This window comes from Hibiscus syriacus, unplaced genomic scaffold, assembly GCF_006381635.1.
Source record: "Hibiscus syriacus cultivar Baekdansim isolate YM2019G1 unplaced genomic scaffold, ASM638163v2 tig00111330_pilon, whole genome shotgun sequence".
Taxonomy (NCBI): Eukaryota; Viridiplantae; Streptophyta; class Magnoliopsida; order Malvales; family Malvaceae; genus Hibiscus; species Hibiscus syriacus.
This window is the reverse complement of record NW_024063059.1, coordinates 5105473-5122520: the sequence shown is the minus strand read 5'-3', so window position 1 is coordinate 5122520 and position 17048 is coordinate 5105473. Positions and strand designations below refer to the sequence as shown.

The window sequence follows — 17048 nt, the reverse complement described above, 5'->3', positions numbered from 1 at the left end:
AACTGTCGTTCCATGTAAGTTCTTCCAAAGGATCCTAGGTTTACCAAGTTTAGCCCTTCTATGAGTGCTCCGCCCGTGACGTATGTGGAACACCAAAACCAACAATATGTGTTGTGATGCACATGCCTCTTCAGGGAACACCATATAGTTAATGCAAACCCATTGATCTCGACTTCGAACCAGGATGTAGTCGATTTGGGTACAATGTCCCCCGCTATGGAACGTAATAAAGTTCACATCTCTCTTGTTAAATAACGAGTTAGTGACCACCATATCATGTGCAGTAGCAAATTCAAGCAACATATTCCCCTCCTCATTTCTACTACCAAAACCGAAACCCCCATGAACACTGTGATACTCGTCGGTTGCACTACCTATATGGCCATTGAAGTCTCCCCCTATAAAAACTCTTTGGTCCTGTGGAATACTCCTAAGTACATCATCTAATTGATCCCAGAAGAAACGTTTTTCCCCCTCCCCTAGTCCAACAGAAATTTCATCAAAAACATAGCTTAATTGCGAAAATGGATCCAATCGGGTGATAAATCAATTAAAAACAGCTTATCAGGTTGGAATTTTGTGAAACAGATTTCGAAATTAGACTCAGGACGTCGAAAAACATAAAATATGACTTTTCAAAAATTTTGACTTTTTTTGTCAAAGTCAATGTCAACGGTCAACAGTTTGACTCTGTCAAAGTCAATGGTCAATGGGTTGACTCGGTCAAAGTCAACGAGTTAACCTAGTGAGTTGAATCAACCGAGTTAACTCAGTACGGGTTGACTCACTCGGCTCGGCGGCTTAGCTAAGTGGTTCAGCTCGGTGGCTCGGCTTGGCTTAATCAGCTTCCCCATACTACCAGACGAAGCCCACTTGCAAGGCTGGCGTGTGGGGAAGCGTGTGGAGGCCTAGAGGGTCCAAAATATTCTGTCAAAATTTCTAAAAATATTTAAAGGCATTTTGAGACACTTACCAAGCTTGGTTCACAATTTTGAACAGTGGAGAGCATGATCCCGAAACATTAGAAACTTCAACATTTTCACCCCTTCACGCACCGATAACGACAGATACAAGAAGAACACCGGTGGACTCGGAATGATGCAAGGAACACGATGGTGTGGGAGGTGTCGAAAACGGGTGGCCGGATCGACCTGAATCGACAAAAAACCAATAGCGATCGAGTTAAAACCTATGATACTTCCGATTAAGATTTACAACGAACGATGCCGATTCACGATGAGAGGTTTGAGGGCTTTTTTTCATCGGTCGACAAAGAACACGATGGTGGTTTCGGATCGACAAACTGTGGCCGGACAGTGGAGAAATTGGTGGTCATATGAGGGTTGGAGGGGGAGAGAAAATGAAAAAATAATATGGGAAAAACCATATTACACGGGGGGAGAGAGTTTATAATTCAACATATAAGAAAAATGGGTAAATTCATAACTGGGTCCCTGAATTTCCTACACTTCCTAAAATGGTCTTCTAACTTTGCGATTTTACAATTTAATCCTCAATTTCTTTCAAAATATTACTTAAATTAAATACATTATAATTTCTAAAATTTAGCCCCTAAATTAGGGTTTTACACATTTGATTTTTTATATACTGAGTCTAAACTTGTATGATTTTAATTGTGTTTGTAATATATGAATGGTTTTCTGCACTTGTATTTTATTTAATAAATTGTTTTATGATCTTACATGTTTTAACAAAAGGTAAAATTTTCCTAGATTTGACTGTGGGTCGCTCTGGTGGCCCTAGTGTAACACTTTGGATCGGAGCGGATCACCTGCATCATTTTGAGGGTGTTACATATATAAAGCATGAATCAAAGAAGGACCTCATTGTATGTTATAATTTTAAAAAAATAGGACATGCCAAGTATGACTGTCCATTATTGAAGAAGATGAGATCAAACAAGCCAAAGAAGGCTTTTTCGCTACTTAGAGTGATGAGTACATTACTAATCATAAAGATGATGAAGTAACCATCCTTTGTCTTATGAAAATCCATGTATATTAAAAGGTACTTTTAACTCATCCGATTCAAATTCATATACATTTGATGAGTTGGAAGATGTCTATAATGAATTAACTCTAGAATGCGAGGTCGTGATTTTAAAATACAAAAAGATTCATTCAAAATTGAAAATAACTCACTTTCTAAGGCTACTAGTAAACATAAAGCAACGTTAATTATTTTCAAGAAAAATTAAATGATTTCGAGAAAAAAGAATCTAGATTTGCAAAATTTGATTTCCAAAGTTCATGAGGATCGTCAAAAGAAAATTGATGATATTAAGAAAGAAAAAGGTCATTTTAACAAAATTATTAAAATCAAATTTGAAAATGGTCATTGATCTAAGCCAAATTTTATTAAAAATGACTTTTACAATAGACATGTTAATTCCCTTTAATCTTAAAGGAAAAATGATTAAAAGTTGATTGGTCCCTATAGGACTCATTGCTAACAAAAAGAAGGATATTCTATCTGCATGGATACCTAAGAGGACTAAATTATTTGAAATTAATTTCAATGGACTCAAAATGATTTGAGTACCAATATTTGTATAATTTTCTATTGTAGATGTGTGGGAGCTATTGTGAGCAAACACACTAAGACGCTTGAAGAGAATGAGACCTAACAAATCAACCTTGATTCAAGTGATAAAAAGTTATAATTTCATGCAATTTCATGTTAATTATATGATTGAATATGTTTATATACATGATTGAGTGTCCCCACATAGTGCTTAAGTATAATTAGTTAGAGGAATTTTTTACTGCACGAGTTGGTCTAATATGCTTATGTTGATGATTTTTAGCCTTAAATGCATAATATTGTTTGTTTATGTGAAATCATGTTCTTCATGCTTAATTGATCATGTATGTTGAATTTTTTTAGAATATGATGGTTAAATATACCAAAATTGAAAATATGCATGTTTAGGACTTTTAGAGAAATTGTATGTTTGTGTGACTAGATTTAGATTTTAGTTGTCCAAATTATGGACTAATTTGATCAATTATGAAAATTTTCATAATTTGATGTTTCAAGTTGAAATTCATGGATATTTAGCATTCTCCAAGCCATTAAAATTAATTTCATAACAATCATATGACTTAGGTTGCATCAAAATAGTTCTTAGTGTCATTCAATTTGGTTCTTGGAATAAAATTGCAAATTAAAAAAAAATGATTAATCCATTTAAAGAAAGGATCGATCCCTTGTATTTCCTAGAAAAATTATTGATCCCTTTTCCTAAAAGGATCAATCCATTTTCTAAAAAGATTGATCCCTTTTTGTGATGGATTGGTCCATTTAGAGCAAATTTACAGGGGAAGACTATTTTAACTTTATTAAGCCACATACCAACCCTCACACTCTCTATTTCAAACCAAATAATCCAAAAAAAACATCCCATACCCACATGTAATCACAACCTTAAATTCGAATATATTTTCAAGGGGGTTTTTCGTGTAAAATTCTTCTATTAAACTCACTTTCAATGTTTATTCATCTTATTGGAGGAATCAACACATTTAGGTCAGATTTTTCAAAAACCCTAACATTTTAATTTTTCAATTCAGTCAAAATTGGGTTGAATTAGGTGGGTAAAGAACTATTTTTAATTGTAAATATCATTGTTTTCTTGGAGGGAGCTTTACCCATTTCAAATTTTTTTCCAAAATCCAAAATCTTTATCTTACAACTACAAAGTGTACTATAAAATTCCACAACCAAAACCACCATAAAAACCATTCGGCCAAGAACCTTTTCCTAGCTAAAAATCTGTTTTTAATTCTTCCAAATTACTTTTAAGCATTCATACCCACAAGGTGCTTAATAAAGTCCACACCCATAAGGTTCTTGATGACATCATTCATCGAACCATTATCTTCTATCTCATGGGTTAAACCATTACCATCTCCACAAATTTCATCGGCCAAACATTCAACTTACCTCTTACCAATGATGACAACAAAAAAGGCTATTTTCCTCCCAAAATACACCTTACAAACAAAAGAGCCACTATTTTCTCTCTTAATGACCGACTCATTCATCTCATTGTAACCCATATCATCCAAGCTCATGGAACAAAATTCTTGATGGTTCGTGAGAGTGAATATTGGTGGATGAATTGCATCCAAAAAGGTCTCAAATTACATTTAGCGAGTATGATATTCAATGATATATTAAGCACGATAAAATAAAATGCTCGACCGAATCTAGTGTATGAGATGCATCTTAGTCACTTGTTTGAGTTACTTGATGTCGACATCCATTAAAAGCCTGACACATTTACTTCCGAAGAAAAAACCACTACTATGGTGAAGATTGGCTACATCGAGGATCCCGAGGGATCCATGCATTGGGTTCTTTTCACTAATGATCATGGAGATGATGATCATGATGAACATGATAGAGACGAGCCTGAGAGAGCGTCACATGTTGACCTAACACCACCTAAGGTTTATCTTCATGATTTTCATTATTCAGTGATGCAGACTCTCATATCTCTTTGGTCTCATGTTGAATCTTGTCTTGATATGATTGAGCATCGTCTGGATGCTCAATCAATTCAACGTTAGCGAGAAGGATTGTCTTTCTCTCCTTCTTCACCATCTTAGCATATGCATATCATCTCATTATTATATGATAGAATTTGCTAGATTAATTTACATTTGGACAGTTGATGTAATATTTTTATTTGATATTTGATACTTGGATGTTTTTATTTGGATATTATGAATTTGGTACTTTACATTTTGTATGACTTTTATCTATTTATGTTAAAGTGCCATGACACTTGTTTTATTATGCTTATTCTTGATTTTAGCATTATTTTGATATTACTTTATCCACTTGTACATTGTCCTAAAATTGCGAATTATTTTTTATATAACAAAAAGGGGAAAAGTTAGTATAAAATAAAAAATGATTTTTCAAAATTAATTTTGAGCTTAAAATTTTCTTTAACAAATTCATAAACTATTTCATTATTTTTCAAAGGGGAGCATTTTTTTTTCAAAAACAAATTTTCAAAGAATTTTGTTATATAAAAAAGAGGAATATTGTTGAATTAATATTTTATATAACAACTGAATTGTAAAATTGATTTTTGGACTTAATAAAAATTTTAAGAATTTATCAAAAATTCTTTAAAGTCCAAATTAACTTGAAAATTTATTTTAATTATTTTCCTACTTAGTCGAACCTTTTCAAAAATATACTTGATCTCTTTCACACTTTAAAGTCGAGTTTTCATATATTATTGGCTCAAAGGATCAATCTCCTAAGAAAAATGATTGATCCTTTTGACCAAATCATTGACTACTTGGATTAGAAAAACTTCTCATTAGTTGGAGTAGAAAAACAAATAATGTTCTAAGCTCCTAGATCATTTTGTTAATATAGAGCTTCATCCTATTCTTTCAATAGGCATAATTTGTTTCATTAAAATAAGATGGCTTGTTGGCCAATTAAGAATATTCGTTGTAGTAAGAGCCAGAGGTTCAAGCCATCTTTGTGGTTGATTGAAGAAATTGATAGAACTCTTCTATGACCTTCTCAAGGTTGTTAGACCATCGATAAATACCCACTCTAATACCAATTGTTAGCCCTTTTGATCAACCAAAATACACCAAGAGAGGGTGAATTGGCCTTTCAAAAATTTTGGTGGAAGTGATTGAAAAATAAAAAGATTTGCACAACAATTTAGAGTTGTTCGAGTTTATCAACCAAAATATATATCCACAACCTTATCATTCACACTAAGGATTTATAAATCCACTGGATTTACTAACCTTTGAGGAATAGTGTAACCTTACAACAATTTACAAGGTTTATACCCAAAACTTTGGTTACACTCTTTCTACAAAGGAATTACAATTTAATCAAACTAAGAGAAACCCTCACAAGAAAAATATGATTGCACAATTTAAGCACCCACCAGATAATACTTGAGCAAAATAAACAGTATATTAGAGTATGCCCAAAGACCAATCATATGATGATTGTAATGATTCATTTTATTTACCGATTTTATTGAATAAAGGCATTGCCGCTATTATTTTCAGTTATATATATGTGTTTAACATAAACTAGAAGATAATAAAGTCCATATAATAACATAAATGTTATTATTAAAAGATCCCTAGTCAAGTTTTATTATGGGCATGGACAATAATAATAGGCTTAAGACTAACATGTTATTGATTGATGACAACGAGTTGTCATTGACATAGAGATGTTAGAATTGATACATGATTATATTGTTAGAGAACAATGTATTAGATTGACCCACCATGAGCATATGTCTTGGATTATTATGAGACAGTCATAACATTGCTCATGGTGATGACTATATGTATGATCATCAGACTTGAGATCAATACTATCCCAACATATATTGTTGTATGTTTTGATGCAGTTAAACATGCACTGTAATTGGCTGCTCTATAAAATTATTATTGAATATATCTCGATATATGTAGTGGATGTGTATGATTAAGATATTATTTGTCCTTCCTACATAATAGGAAATATATCACATGCCACTTGATTGAGTGAGACTAGAAATGCATGTCCATGCTCGAATACGTTGATATGAGATATCAAAAATTATTCGTTAATTAAAGTCTACTCTAGATATCAAGAAACAATAGATTGGCTATACAAGTGCGACTATTCCAAGACTTGTGTATATTTTAGATATAAAGGGCAAAAGGATGTAATACAAAAAAGAGTTAATCACGAAGATGATATGTCGAATCATATTTTCTTGTAACTTAGGTTACAATGATATATTGCTAGATGTAACTCATTATATGTAATATTAGAATTGTTCTAATAATTACTGTTAATGTTACAAGAACCTACAGGGTCAAACCCTAGGATTGAAATGAGCAAAGATGTACAATTTGTTGTACGTAACTAAAATATATCTAGAGTTAATATATGTATATTTGATATACATATGTTTTAATTATCCCGAATATTTAATTTAAATTAATTAAATAAAGATTTAATTAATTTGAAATAATAAAATCCCTAATATGTAAGGGTAACTTGGATATAAAAGGAGGTGTAAGGCCTAGCAACCGTTTTACCATTAGTCGCTGATGTCCTTTCTATTTTTCAAGGAACTCGCTGTAAGTATTCGCATCATTTCCTCCCGATTTTGGTTTATCGTACTTGGATCGCTGGTGAAACCGTACAATTTTTGTTTCCGCTGCGCCATGAGGTGAGCCGACAATCCCAACACAATGAAGCTCACAAGTTTATTATAGTAAAGAACTTGAGAAATCAATCACACAAGACTTTTTTTAATGTTGATAGTTTGGTTCAATATGGTTCTTGGTAACCTTGAGATGCTTTTACCTTCAATTTATGCATTCTCTTTCAATTCTATCCGTTTGGAGCTGTGGGGAAACATTATAGCCATTACCTACAACCAAAAACAACATTTAATGCACAAGAACCTTTAAGGGAAGGGATTGCTCATTTTCATTGAGGGATTAATCCTTTTGGTGAAAGGATCGATTCTGTCTTTGATGGATTGATCCTTTTGCTAAGGGGATCAATCCTTTGAGCCAAAATACCTTGGAAACTAGAATTTAAAGTTTGAAAATGATCGAACATATTTTTGAAAAGACTCAACTAAGTTGGAAAGCATTTGAAACAAAATTTCAAATTAATTTGGACTTTGAGTTATTTTTTATGAATTTTTGACAAATTCAATTATGTCCGAAAATTCGATTAATTCTAAAATTAATTTTATAATTTAATTATTATATTAAAATATTAATTCAACTGAGAATATAGTTTGTGAAAACTTAAAATTACTTTTAAAAAATCATATCAGTATTGTTGTTAATTTTTTAAATAGTAATTACATATAATTTAAAAAAATAGTTAGATAATTAAAACAAAGATAAAATATTTTTGAAGTATTTTATTATGTATTTAACTCTAGTTTTGACCATCTTATTTGTGTGATTTTGCTGATTCTATTGTTTTTGTCTTAGAAAATCACTGCTGTAAGTGTTGTAGATATTTGAAAAGAATCGCACAACCTTAATTTTATTTTAAAACAAAACTTATTATTGATTTTTTGATGAAAAAACCTGACGGAGGTCCACGAAATCTAGGTACAAATATCAAACAAGTCGATTTTTTTCTCCTTATGTACAAATACAAGAGGCCAATCTAATTTTGTTTTCCATTATTTATTTGTAATTTAATTTTATGAGGTCAAATGACCTTAGCTGAAATCTATATTTCGTGTTTAACACCCCGAATATGACACATAAGTTACGATAAAGTTTCAAAGATCACATTGTTAGAGGTTTTTTTTAAGTGAAGTAATTTATATAATTATTGAACTCATTTGAAATAAAATGATATAAATGAAACTTTTGTATATTTATTTATGTTGTATGTACATCATCCTCAAACTTAACATTACCTGTAAAAACAATAAAATGATAGCAAATATCGTCTCATTGGATTACTTGTTATTTAACTGAACATAAGTTGTATTATAAAATTGATTATGATACAAAACCTCAACAACAACAACAATACCCTATTCCCATATGCAATGGGGTAAGGGGGAGGTAGGGTAGTAGGATATCCACAATGCCAGGTTGAGAGCAACTTCCGTGGAAGACCTCTGACAGACCGAAAATTAGAAATAAAGATAAAATGCAATGCATGTATAAATAAATAAATAAATAAATAAATACATAGTTGAACAGTCTTCATATGCAGTCTTCATATGCGCGTCTGTAATGGGAAGTAATCCCTGCAAATAAATCCCTGTGTAAAATAAATCTGCATATAGACAGAAATGTAAGACCCGACTAAATTTAAAAGAGGAAACATGAAGAGAAGGATACACATAAGTCAACGATAGCAAGCTACGAGAAGGAATAAAGTCAAATGGGTTAAATCCTAAACTAAGGCAACACTACTCCGCTACCCTAGTTCTAAGCCTTCATAAATTCCAATGACAGAAACGTATAAAAAGTAGAAGTCATGGAAATTACTACAAAGGCATTAAAAGAATACAGAGATGATACACCCTAGGATGTGACCCGCAGTACTCGGCTACCCTGGTCTTAAGTCTCCATACTTTCCTATCAGAGTTCATGTCCTCGGTAAGGGTTAAATCCTTCAAATCAGATCTCAAGCAGTCTTTCCATGTCTGCCTTGGGCGTCCTCTCCTTCTGGTACCATCGATTGTAATCGACTCTACCCTTCTGACCGCAGCCGACGATTGTCGCCGAAGGACATGCCCAAACCACCGTAGTCTTCCCTCCCTCAATTTTTCAGATACATGCACCACCCCTAAGGACATCCTAATAGCATAGTTTGGTGTCATGTCCCACAGAGTCCTACCACATGCCCATCGAAGCATTCTCATTTCTGCGGCCTCCATCCTCTTTTCGTGATCCTTCTTGATTGCCCATCATTCTAATCCATACAGCAGCGCTGGTCTTATTGCCATTCTATAAAATTCTCCCTTAAGTTTTAGAGGCACCTTCTTGTCACACAAAACTCCAGTAGCAGCCCTCCACTTTAGCCATCCTGCCTTTATACGGTGTGTAACATGATCATCTACACCCCTATCTTTATGAATCATAGACCCTAGGTACTTGAAACAATCCTTTGAGGGGAGAACATGTCCTTCTATGCTTACTTCTACATCTTCATTGTTTTGGTTCCCACTGAAGTTTGAGCATAAATACTCTATCTTTTCAATATTGATCCTTAAACCTTTTTCTTCCAAAACAGTCTTCCAGGTAGTCAGTCTACTATTCAACTCAGTTTTTGTTTCAGCAACTAGAACAATGTCGTCAGTGAAAAACATACACCATGGAACACCGTCTGGTGTCGCACAATAGATGTCGTCCATAATCAAGGCGAAGATGTAAGGGCTAAGAGCCGACCTCTGGTGGAGTCCAATTTCCACCGTGAATGCCTCGGTGTCGCCAATTGTAGTCCTGACGTATGTAGTAGATCTACAGTACATATCACGAATTGCCCGGATATAAGCAGATGGTATCCGTCTAGTTTCCAAGGTCTTCCAGATCGTATCGCGAGGAACGCTATCATACGCCTTCTCAAGGTCAATGAACGTCATGTGAAGATCTCTATTTTCCCCTATATTTCTCCACAAGCCGTCGAAGTAGATGAATCGCCTCCGTAGTAGACCTGCCTGGAATAAAGCTAAATTGGTTTTCCGAAACCCTAGTAACCTGTCTCAAGCTAGTCTCTATCACCCTTTCCCATAGCTTCATGGTATGGCTGAGTAGTTTAATACCTCTGTAGTCTAAATGAGGAGATAAATTATCTTGACTGTCGGAGCACGCATGTGTCATTCAAGACTATTCAAATGTTTTGATCAAATCCTAAAGGTTACACGAGTGACACGAAACTAAAGTAAAAAACACATTGCTCACTTTTATTGATTAATTACTATCACATTTTCCAATCATTAATCAAATGCCACACATGCTAAAACCATGGGGAGCCATTTATGTCTTGAAGCAGGGACGGAGCCTTTGGGGGCACTCCCCCACCCCAAAAAATATTATTATTAAAAAATATAAGGATAATTATTATTTAGGTCTTTAATTTTTTATATATTTTTATTTTGTTCCTCTATTTTTTATTGTTAATTGTAATTTGTCTCCTTGAACCAAAATTCTAGCACCATCCCTTGTTTTAAAGGTTACATCAATCACAAAAAATCACAATAGAAGTCTTACAATGGGAAGCCTTTCAAAGGATGGAAGGGTCTTAGGAGTATCTAAAACTACGTGGATCCACTTATATTTTTCTAAGCATCCAACAAAGGTTAAGGGATTCGTAGTGTTGCACGTTACCTTAGGAGATGACAAAAATTTTGTCACAATAAATACGAAGTTCCTTGTGATAAACCAACCTTCCGCTTACAATGCAATCTTTGGAAGAACTTTCATGAGGAAGGTCAAGCTGATATTGGCCACATTCAGCTTAACCGTGAAGTTCCGCACTCCCATGGAAAAGGGTACATGAAGACAACCCAATAGACAATCAAAGAATGTTATATGCGATCCTTACAATCTCCCAGCATGCCGTCACCACGTCCTCCACTCAATCTTCTGAATTGATGTAGATCAACAGAAGAATTAATGCTTTGGATTGGACTCATATCAAATTGGAAAGTTTAGATGCCATGGATTCAAGAAGGGTAGAGTTACTGAGCAGACGAAGACTATCACCTCTTCAAGGGAGATCAAGGAAAAATTACACAAATTACTCCCACTCCCCTTACCTAAAAAGACGTTCCTTAATTAAGGTATTGGGAAATAAAGAATTTTAGTGACAAATTAAGTTTTCATAAATATAAAGTTTCTTGTGACAAAAATTTTGTACGACACTATTAATAAAAGTAATTGTGATGTATTTTTATTTTGTCATTGTTATAGTAATAATGGTGACAATTAAATTTTTTTTCACAATTAATTTCTCACAATAAATATATAATCGTGACACAAATTTTGCTATCACAAAAATTTGACACTATTAGGATATCAAAATTGACATCAATTATTTTTTTGGCGGGAAATGATACGATAGTGACGACATATAAAGTTATCACTATCATATGATATTTTTGTAACAATAAAATTGGTTGTCACCTACCATTTTCCTTTTGATTGTAATAAATATTGACATCAGACTTTGTCATTAGTCTCTATACTATGTGCAAATAGTGATTTTAGTTGTTATGCTCTAATTTGATCGATTGTGGTCAATAACAATTTAAATTGTACAACAACTATAAGACTAATAAAAAATTAATAAAATTGTCTTCACCTTTTAACTATATTATTTTATATTGTTATGAATTTTATTTTTATTAATTAAATAATTGATCGACAATAATATAAGATTTGAAAGTGTCATTTATTCTTCGATTATGATTAGTTTTTTCTTCAGTTAGTTTTTATATGTATTTATGATTTTTTATTGAGATATATGTGAATTTTACAAACACAAGTCAATTATAAGTATTTTGTTTTTTAATTTAGGACTTCCACTGTAAAGAATTAATATATTGTCAAATATTTTTATCTTATTTTATTAAATATAATTTAAGGAAACTTGGTGTTATATTAGGTTTAAATCTTAATATTTTAAAATCAACTAAATTATTTTGCATCACATCAACTATCATTGATAATAACTACAATAATAGTGATTGCAATACAAGTTCCTAACAAAGATGATTACAACTAAAAATGTAATATATATTATAATTGATTTTGTAATACATTTTTAATTAATTAATTTAATTATATGATTATAATAAAATATTTTTGTCAATGTTACTATCTTTCTGTGTCAAAAATGTAGTAATAAAAACTTAAGTAATTGTGATGAAATTCACGAAAGTGTTAATTAATATGCTAGTGACAAAGTTATTAGTGACGACTCAAAAATTTTATCACTATCATATTCAATAACTAAATTTGATACTTTTAATGACAATCCTTAATATCATTGAAACTGTATTTTCTTGTACTGTCATTTGGATATGTTCACTGTCGACATGCGAAGAATTGATCCTTCAATCATCTTGAACACACTCAATGTCAAAATCTCAATAAAGCCACTAAAAAAAAAGGCGAATACTGGCTACTAACAAGATTTAGGGAATAAGGCAAGAAACAAGCGAACTTTTAGCGGTATGCTTCATTCAGAAAGTGACATATCTGCAGTAGATCTCTAACATGGTTATGGTTAAGAAGGTTACATGTTTGATGGATAAATTGAAAAAGACAGACATCCAACAGATTGCTAGGGAAGAGAACTCTTGTAGCGTTTCTTTATCAACACTGGTAGTTTTTGTGGGAATTATTAAGAGGGAAAAGGTACTGCTTGAATATAAAACCTATCCAAGCTATGCCTAGATCAGGTCATGAGTTTAGATGAATGATCAAATTGGATGACCCATGTAACACCGCTAAAATCAGTTTTATATTTTTTAAGCTTCTAATGATTGGAAAATATTTTTCCATGCTATTTTGAAATTTTAGAATCATTAAATTAGATTTGAATACCTTGAAATGGAAAGGAATCAAGTTTTAAAAGGACTAAATTGTAAAATTTAAGACATTAAAAATTGGGGACCAAATCAAAAAGGAATGAAAGTCCAATTATGCATGGCAATTAGACCATTTTCCTTATTAGTGGTTAGTCGCTAACTTAGGTGTATACTATATAAAAATCAGCCTAATTTTATAATTAAGAAAAAAAGCGCAAATTGTGCCAATTTGGGCAAATTGCAAAGAGAATCAAAACAAGCCTTCTTCTTCATTGGTTCTACACCATTGCTGCAAATCTTTCTGCCCAAATATTTCACGGCATTAATGGTTGAATTTTAGCTATCCAAACTCAAATCCAAGCTCCAACTTCTGAAGTACTTATCTTGATCTCTTCTTTGGAGTGTTCAATACATAATTAAAGTTAGTTCCAATTTGATTCCTAAACCTTAAATTGAGATATTATTAATTCAGGGTCTTTTAATCCAAATTTAGAGTTCATATGTATTGATCAAGGGTGTAACACTCCATGCGGGATGTATGACCTCAAGTATCTGAATGCCACATTAGATATTGAAGGAAATCAGACACATACCAATCCTTATCATTCATGCTAAGTGAAACCACAGAAAAATAAACCAAAAATCATGTTTAATCATGCAATGGACATATCATTCATAAAACATATTAGTTTACAGGTAAATCTGTTAAAAAATACAAACTAATATTTTGGTAGAATTATTTCATTTATTTCAATCATTTATTTACATAAAAAAGTCCTTATATACAAAGAATATGTTGTAACTAATCTACTAATCATAAGCTAACAAACTAAAAAACAATAAATTGTACAGTTAATCAAAGCTAATTAACACTTTCTTACACTCCTCTCAAGTTGGTGGTTGAAAGATATCTTTGAACCCCAACTTGGAAACCAAATATTCATGTTGATGTACGCCCAAGACTTTGGTCATCAAGTATTCTTATTACTCCCCTGTTCTGATGTGTTCAATTTGTATTAGACTTTCTTGGATTTTTTCTCTAACAAAGTGACAATCTATTTCAATATGTTTAGTTCTCTCATGGAAAACCATATTTTCTGCTATCTGCAAGGCTGCCTTGCTGTCAAGCATTAACTTAGCTGGTTCCATACTCTTCAATCCCAATTATGTTTTTTTTTGGATAATCTTCAATCCCAATTATGTTAGCAAACCTCTCAGCCATATTATTTCAGCAGCTGCCCCTGCCATGCTTCTATACTCAGCTTCAGCAGAAGATCGTGCAATGGTATTTTTATTCTTAGACTTCCAAGAGAACAAGGACATTCCAAGTTTTATGCAAAAACTTGTTATAGATTTTCTAGTCATTCGGCAAGATGGCCAATCAAAATCACAATAAGTAAACAGTTTGTATTCACTTGCTGCATTTAATAAAATCCCCTTACCAGGATTTTTCTTAATATATCTTACCACCCTTAATGCAGCTTCAAGATGAGATTGCTTTGGTTGGTGCATAAACTGACTTAGGAAATGTACTGCATAAGCAATATCCGGCCTTGTATGGGTAAGATATATCAATCTGCCTATCAGTCTCTGAAAACAGACTTGTCTTATAACAAATGCTCATCCTTACAATGTGCTCCATCATATTCAACTGTAGTAAGTTTCTCGTTTCGCTCTAATGGAGTCATAGTTGATTTGGCTCCCACTGTCCCAGTTTCTTCAATCAATTCTAATGCATATTTTCGGTAGTTTAGCACAATACCTTCTTTTGACCTTAGAACCTGTAACCCTAGAAAGTATTTTAATTATCCAAGGTCCTTCATTTTAAAGTTACTATTTAAAATATGTTTAAGCTCCTCTACCATTGCTTTATTGCTGCTAGTAATTAAAAGGTCATCAAAGCAAACAAGCAAAATCACTATACCACTCCCTTGCTATTTTGTGAACATAGAGTAATCATGCTTGGTTTGCGTGTAACCACCTATGAGTAATGCTTCTATTAGCTTTAAGCTCCAATTCCTAGAAGCTTGTTTTAATCCATAAAGAGATTTGTGCAGCCTACAAACCTTAGACTCCCCCTGGCTGCAAAATCCATCAAGAAGTTCCATATAGACTTCTTCAACTAAGTCACCTTGTGAAAATGCATTGTACACATCCATTTGATAGAGAGACCATTTAAAAATAGAAGGAAGAGCAAGTATAGTTTGAACAGTAACTAACTTAGCAACCGGAGAGAAGGTATCCACAAAATCAAAACCTTTTTTTTATTGAACCCTTTAGCAACAAGACTAGTTTAAAACGCTCAACATCCTCATTGGCCTTGTACTTGATTCTATATACCCACTTGCAGCCTATTGGAGTTTTACCAGAAGTCAAAGTAACTACAAACCAAGTGTGATTTGACTCCAAAGTAGTAATCTCTTCCTTAATGGCATGGACCCACAAGGGATTACTAATGGCTTCAGCATAGGTTTTAGGACCAAGTAAATGAGAGGTAGAAGAAAAGAAACTTTGAGTATTGGAAGGTAAATGAAACTAAGAAATTTGATTAGAAATAGGGTACTTACTTGGAAGAAAAGAAGATTGTTAGGACTGAACATAGTCATTGAGAAAATTAGGAGGTTTGACAACCCTAGTAAATTTTCTTTGAGGTGGACACTGATTTTCAATTTGAATGGTAGGACTAGGAAGAGTTGTTGAGACTTGAGGTGATGCAGAAGAAGAAGAAGAAGAAGAATAAGAAGAAGACTAGTGATTTGAACAAGGAACAAATTCAGGTGAGATGAAGCAGAACTAATTTGAGGGGAAGATGCATAAACGTCAAGATAAAGAAAATCAGAATCAACAACAGTAGGATGTTCAGGGGGAAAAGAGAGGACTTATTGACCGGAAAAGCAAAAGGAAACATTTTTTCATGAAATACCACAAAACAATTCTTTGTATGAAGGTCAAAGAGAAGATAATACCCCATAAAGACATAATGTAAAGCCTTTGATGAGAATTTATCCTCATAATTAACCTGAGTTGCATAATAAAGGCAATCAAACACTTACATATGAGAAATATTAGGTGACTTGTGATAAAAACTTCAAAAGGGCTTTTTCTAATTTAAGACAGTTGTGGGAAGCCTATTGATGATATAGTAAGCGGTTAAAACACACTCACCCCCAGAATTTTATAGGTGCATGAGACTGGAAACAAAGAGCACGGGCTACTTCTAAGAGATGCTTATGTTTACGCTCAACAACCCATTCTGCTGGGGTGTATGGGCACATGAGCTTTGGTGAATGATTCCAAGGGATGAGAATAGCTCAGAACAATGATTACTAAAATATTCACAACCATTATCGCTTCGAATATATTTAACCGAAGTAGAATGATGATTTTTATAATAAGGGAAAAAAACTATTTTATAAAATGAATTGCATCACTCTTAAGCCTCAACAAATAAACCCAAGACATTATAGTATGATCGTCTACAATCGTAAAAAATGCTCGATGACCACTATGTGTCGAGATTCTATATGGACTCTACAAATCAATATGAATTAAATCAAAAAGTTTAGGTGATCGAGAAGAGCTAATAGGGAAAGATAACCTATACTATTTTGCAAGAAGACATACAAAACATTGTTTGAAAAAATTATCATTCAAATGAGTAGAGCATAAAAAGTGAGTCTTATGTAGTTTAGTAATACTGGCATGCCCTAATCGTGCATGCCAAAACATTGTATTATTAATAGAAGAAGAAGACATACAACCAGGTAATTGAGAATCAAACATACAAACTGAGGATGACAAAATATAATTACAATGCTTAGAAGACAAACCAGAAACAATATCCTTCGAATCAAAAACATATAGGCGACGACACTCACTTCCAATATTCCTCATCTTCCCAGTGAAGAGATCTTGCAAAATACAAAAATAAGGATAGAAAATA

The 17048-nt window shown here is 32.9% G+C and overlaps 1 protein-coding gene across 1 annotated transcript; it reads right to left on the bottom strand.

Moving 5' to 3' along the window:
- Positions 1–14302: 14302 nt before the first annotated feature.
- LOC120158742 (uncharacterized mitochondrial protein AtMg00810-like) lies at positions 14303–15264 on the bottom strand. Its single transcript, XM_039169520.1, has 2 exons — positions 15172–15264; positions 14303–14695 (listed from the first exon to the last, which is right to left on the bottom strand). Exons 1-2 carry the CDS (start codon positions 15262–15264, stop codon positions 14303–14305), a joined length of 486 nt encoding a protein of 161 aa, XP_039025451.1.
- Between the last annotated feature and the right edge of the window lie 1784 nt (positions 15265–17048).

Excerpts from the sequence above, each read along its gene's own strand:
- LOC120158742 (XM_039169520.1), bottom strand. The coding sequence starts at position 15,264 with ATGGATGTGTACAATGCATTTTCACAAGGTGACTTAGTTGAAGAAGTC. Across the intron at positions 14,696-15,171 it reads GCAGCCAGGGGGAGTCTAAG|AGACTGATAGGCAGATTGAT; the intron begins GTTTGTAGGCTG and ends GTCTGTTTTCAG.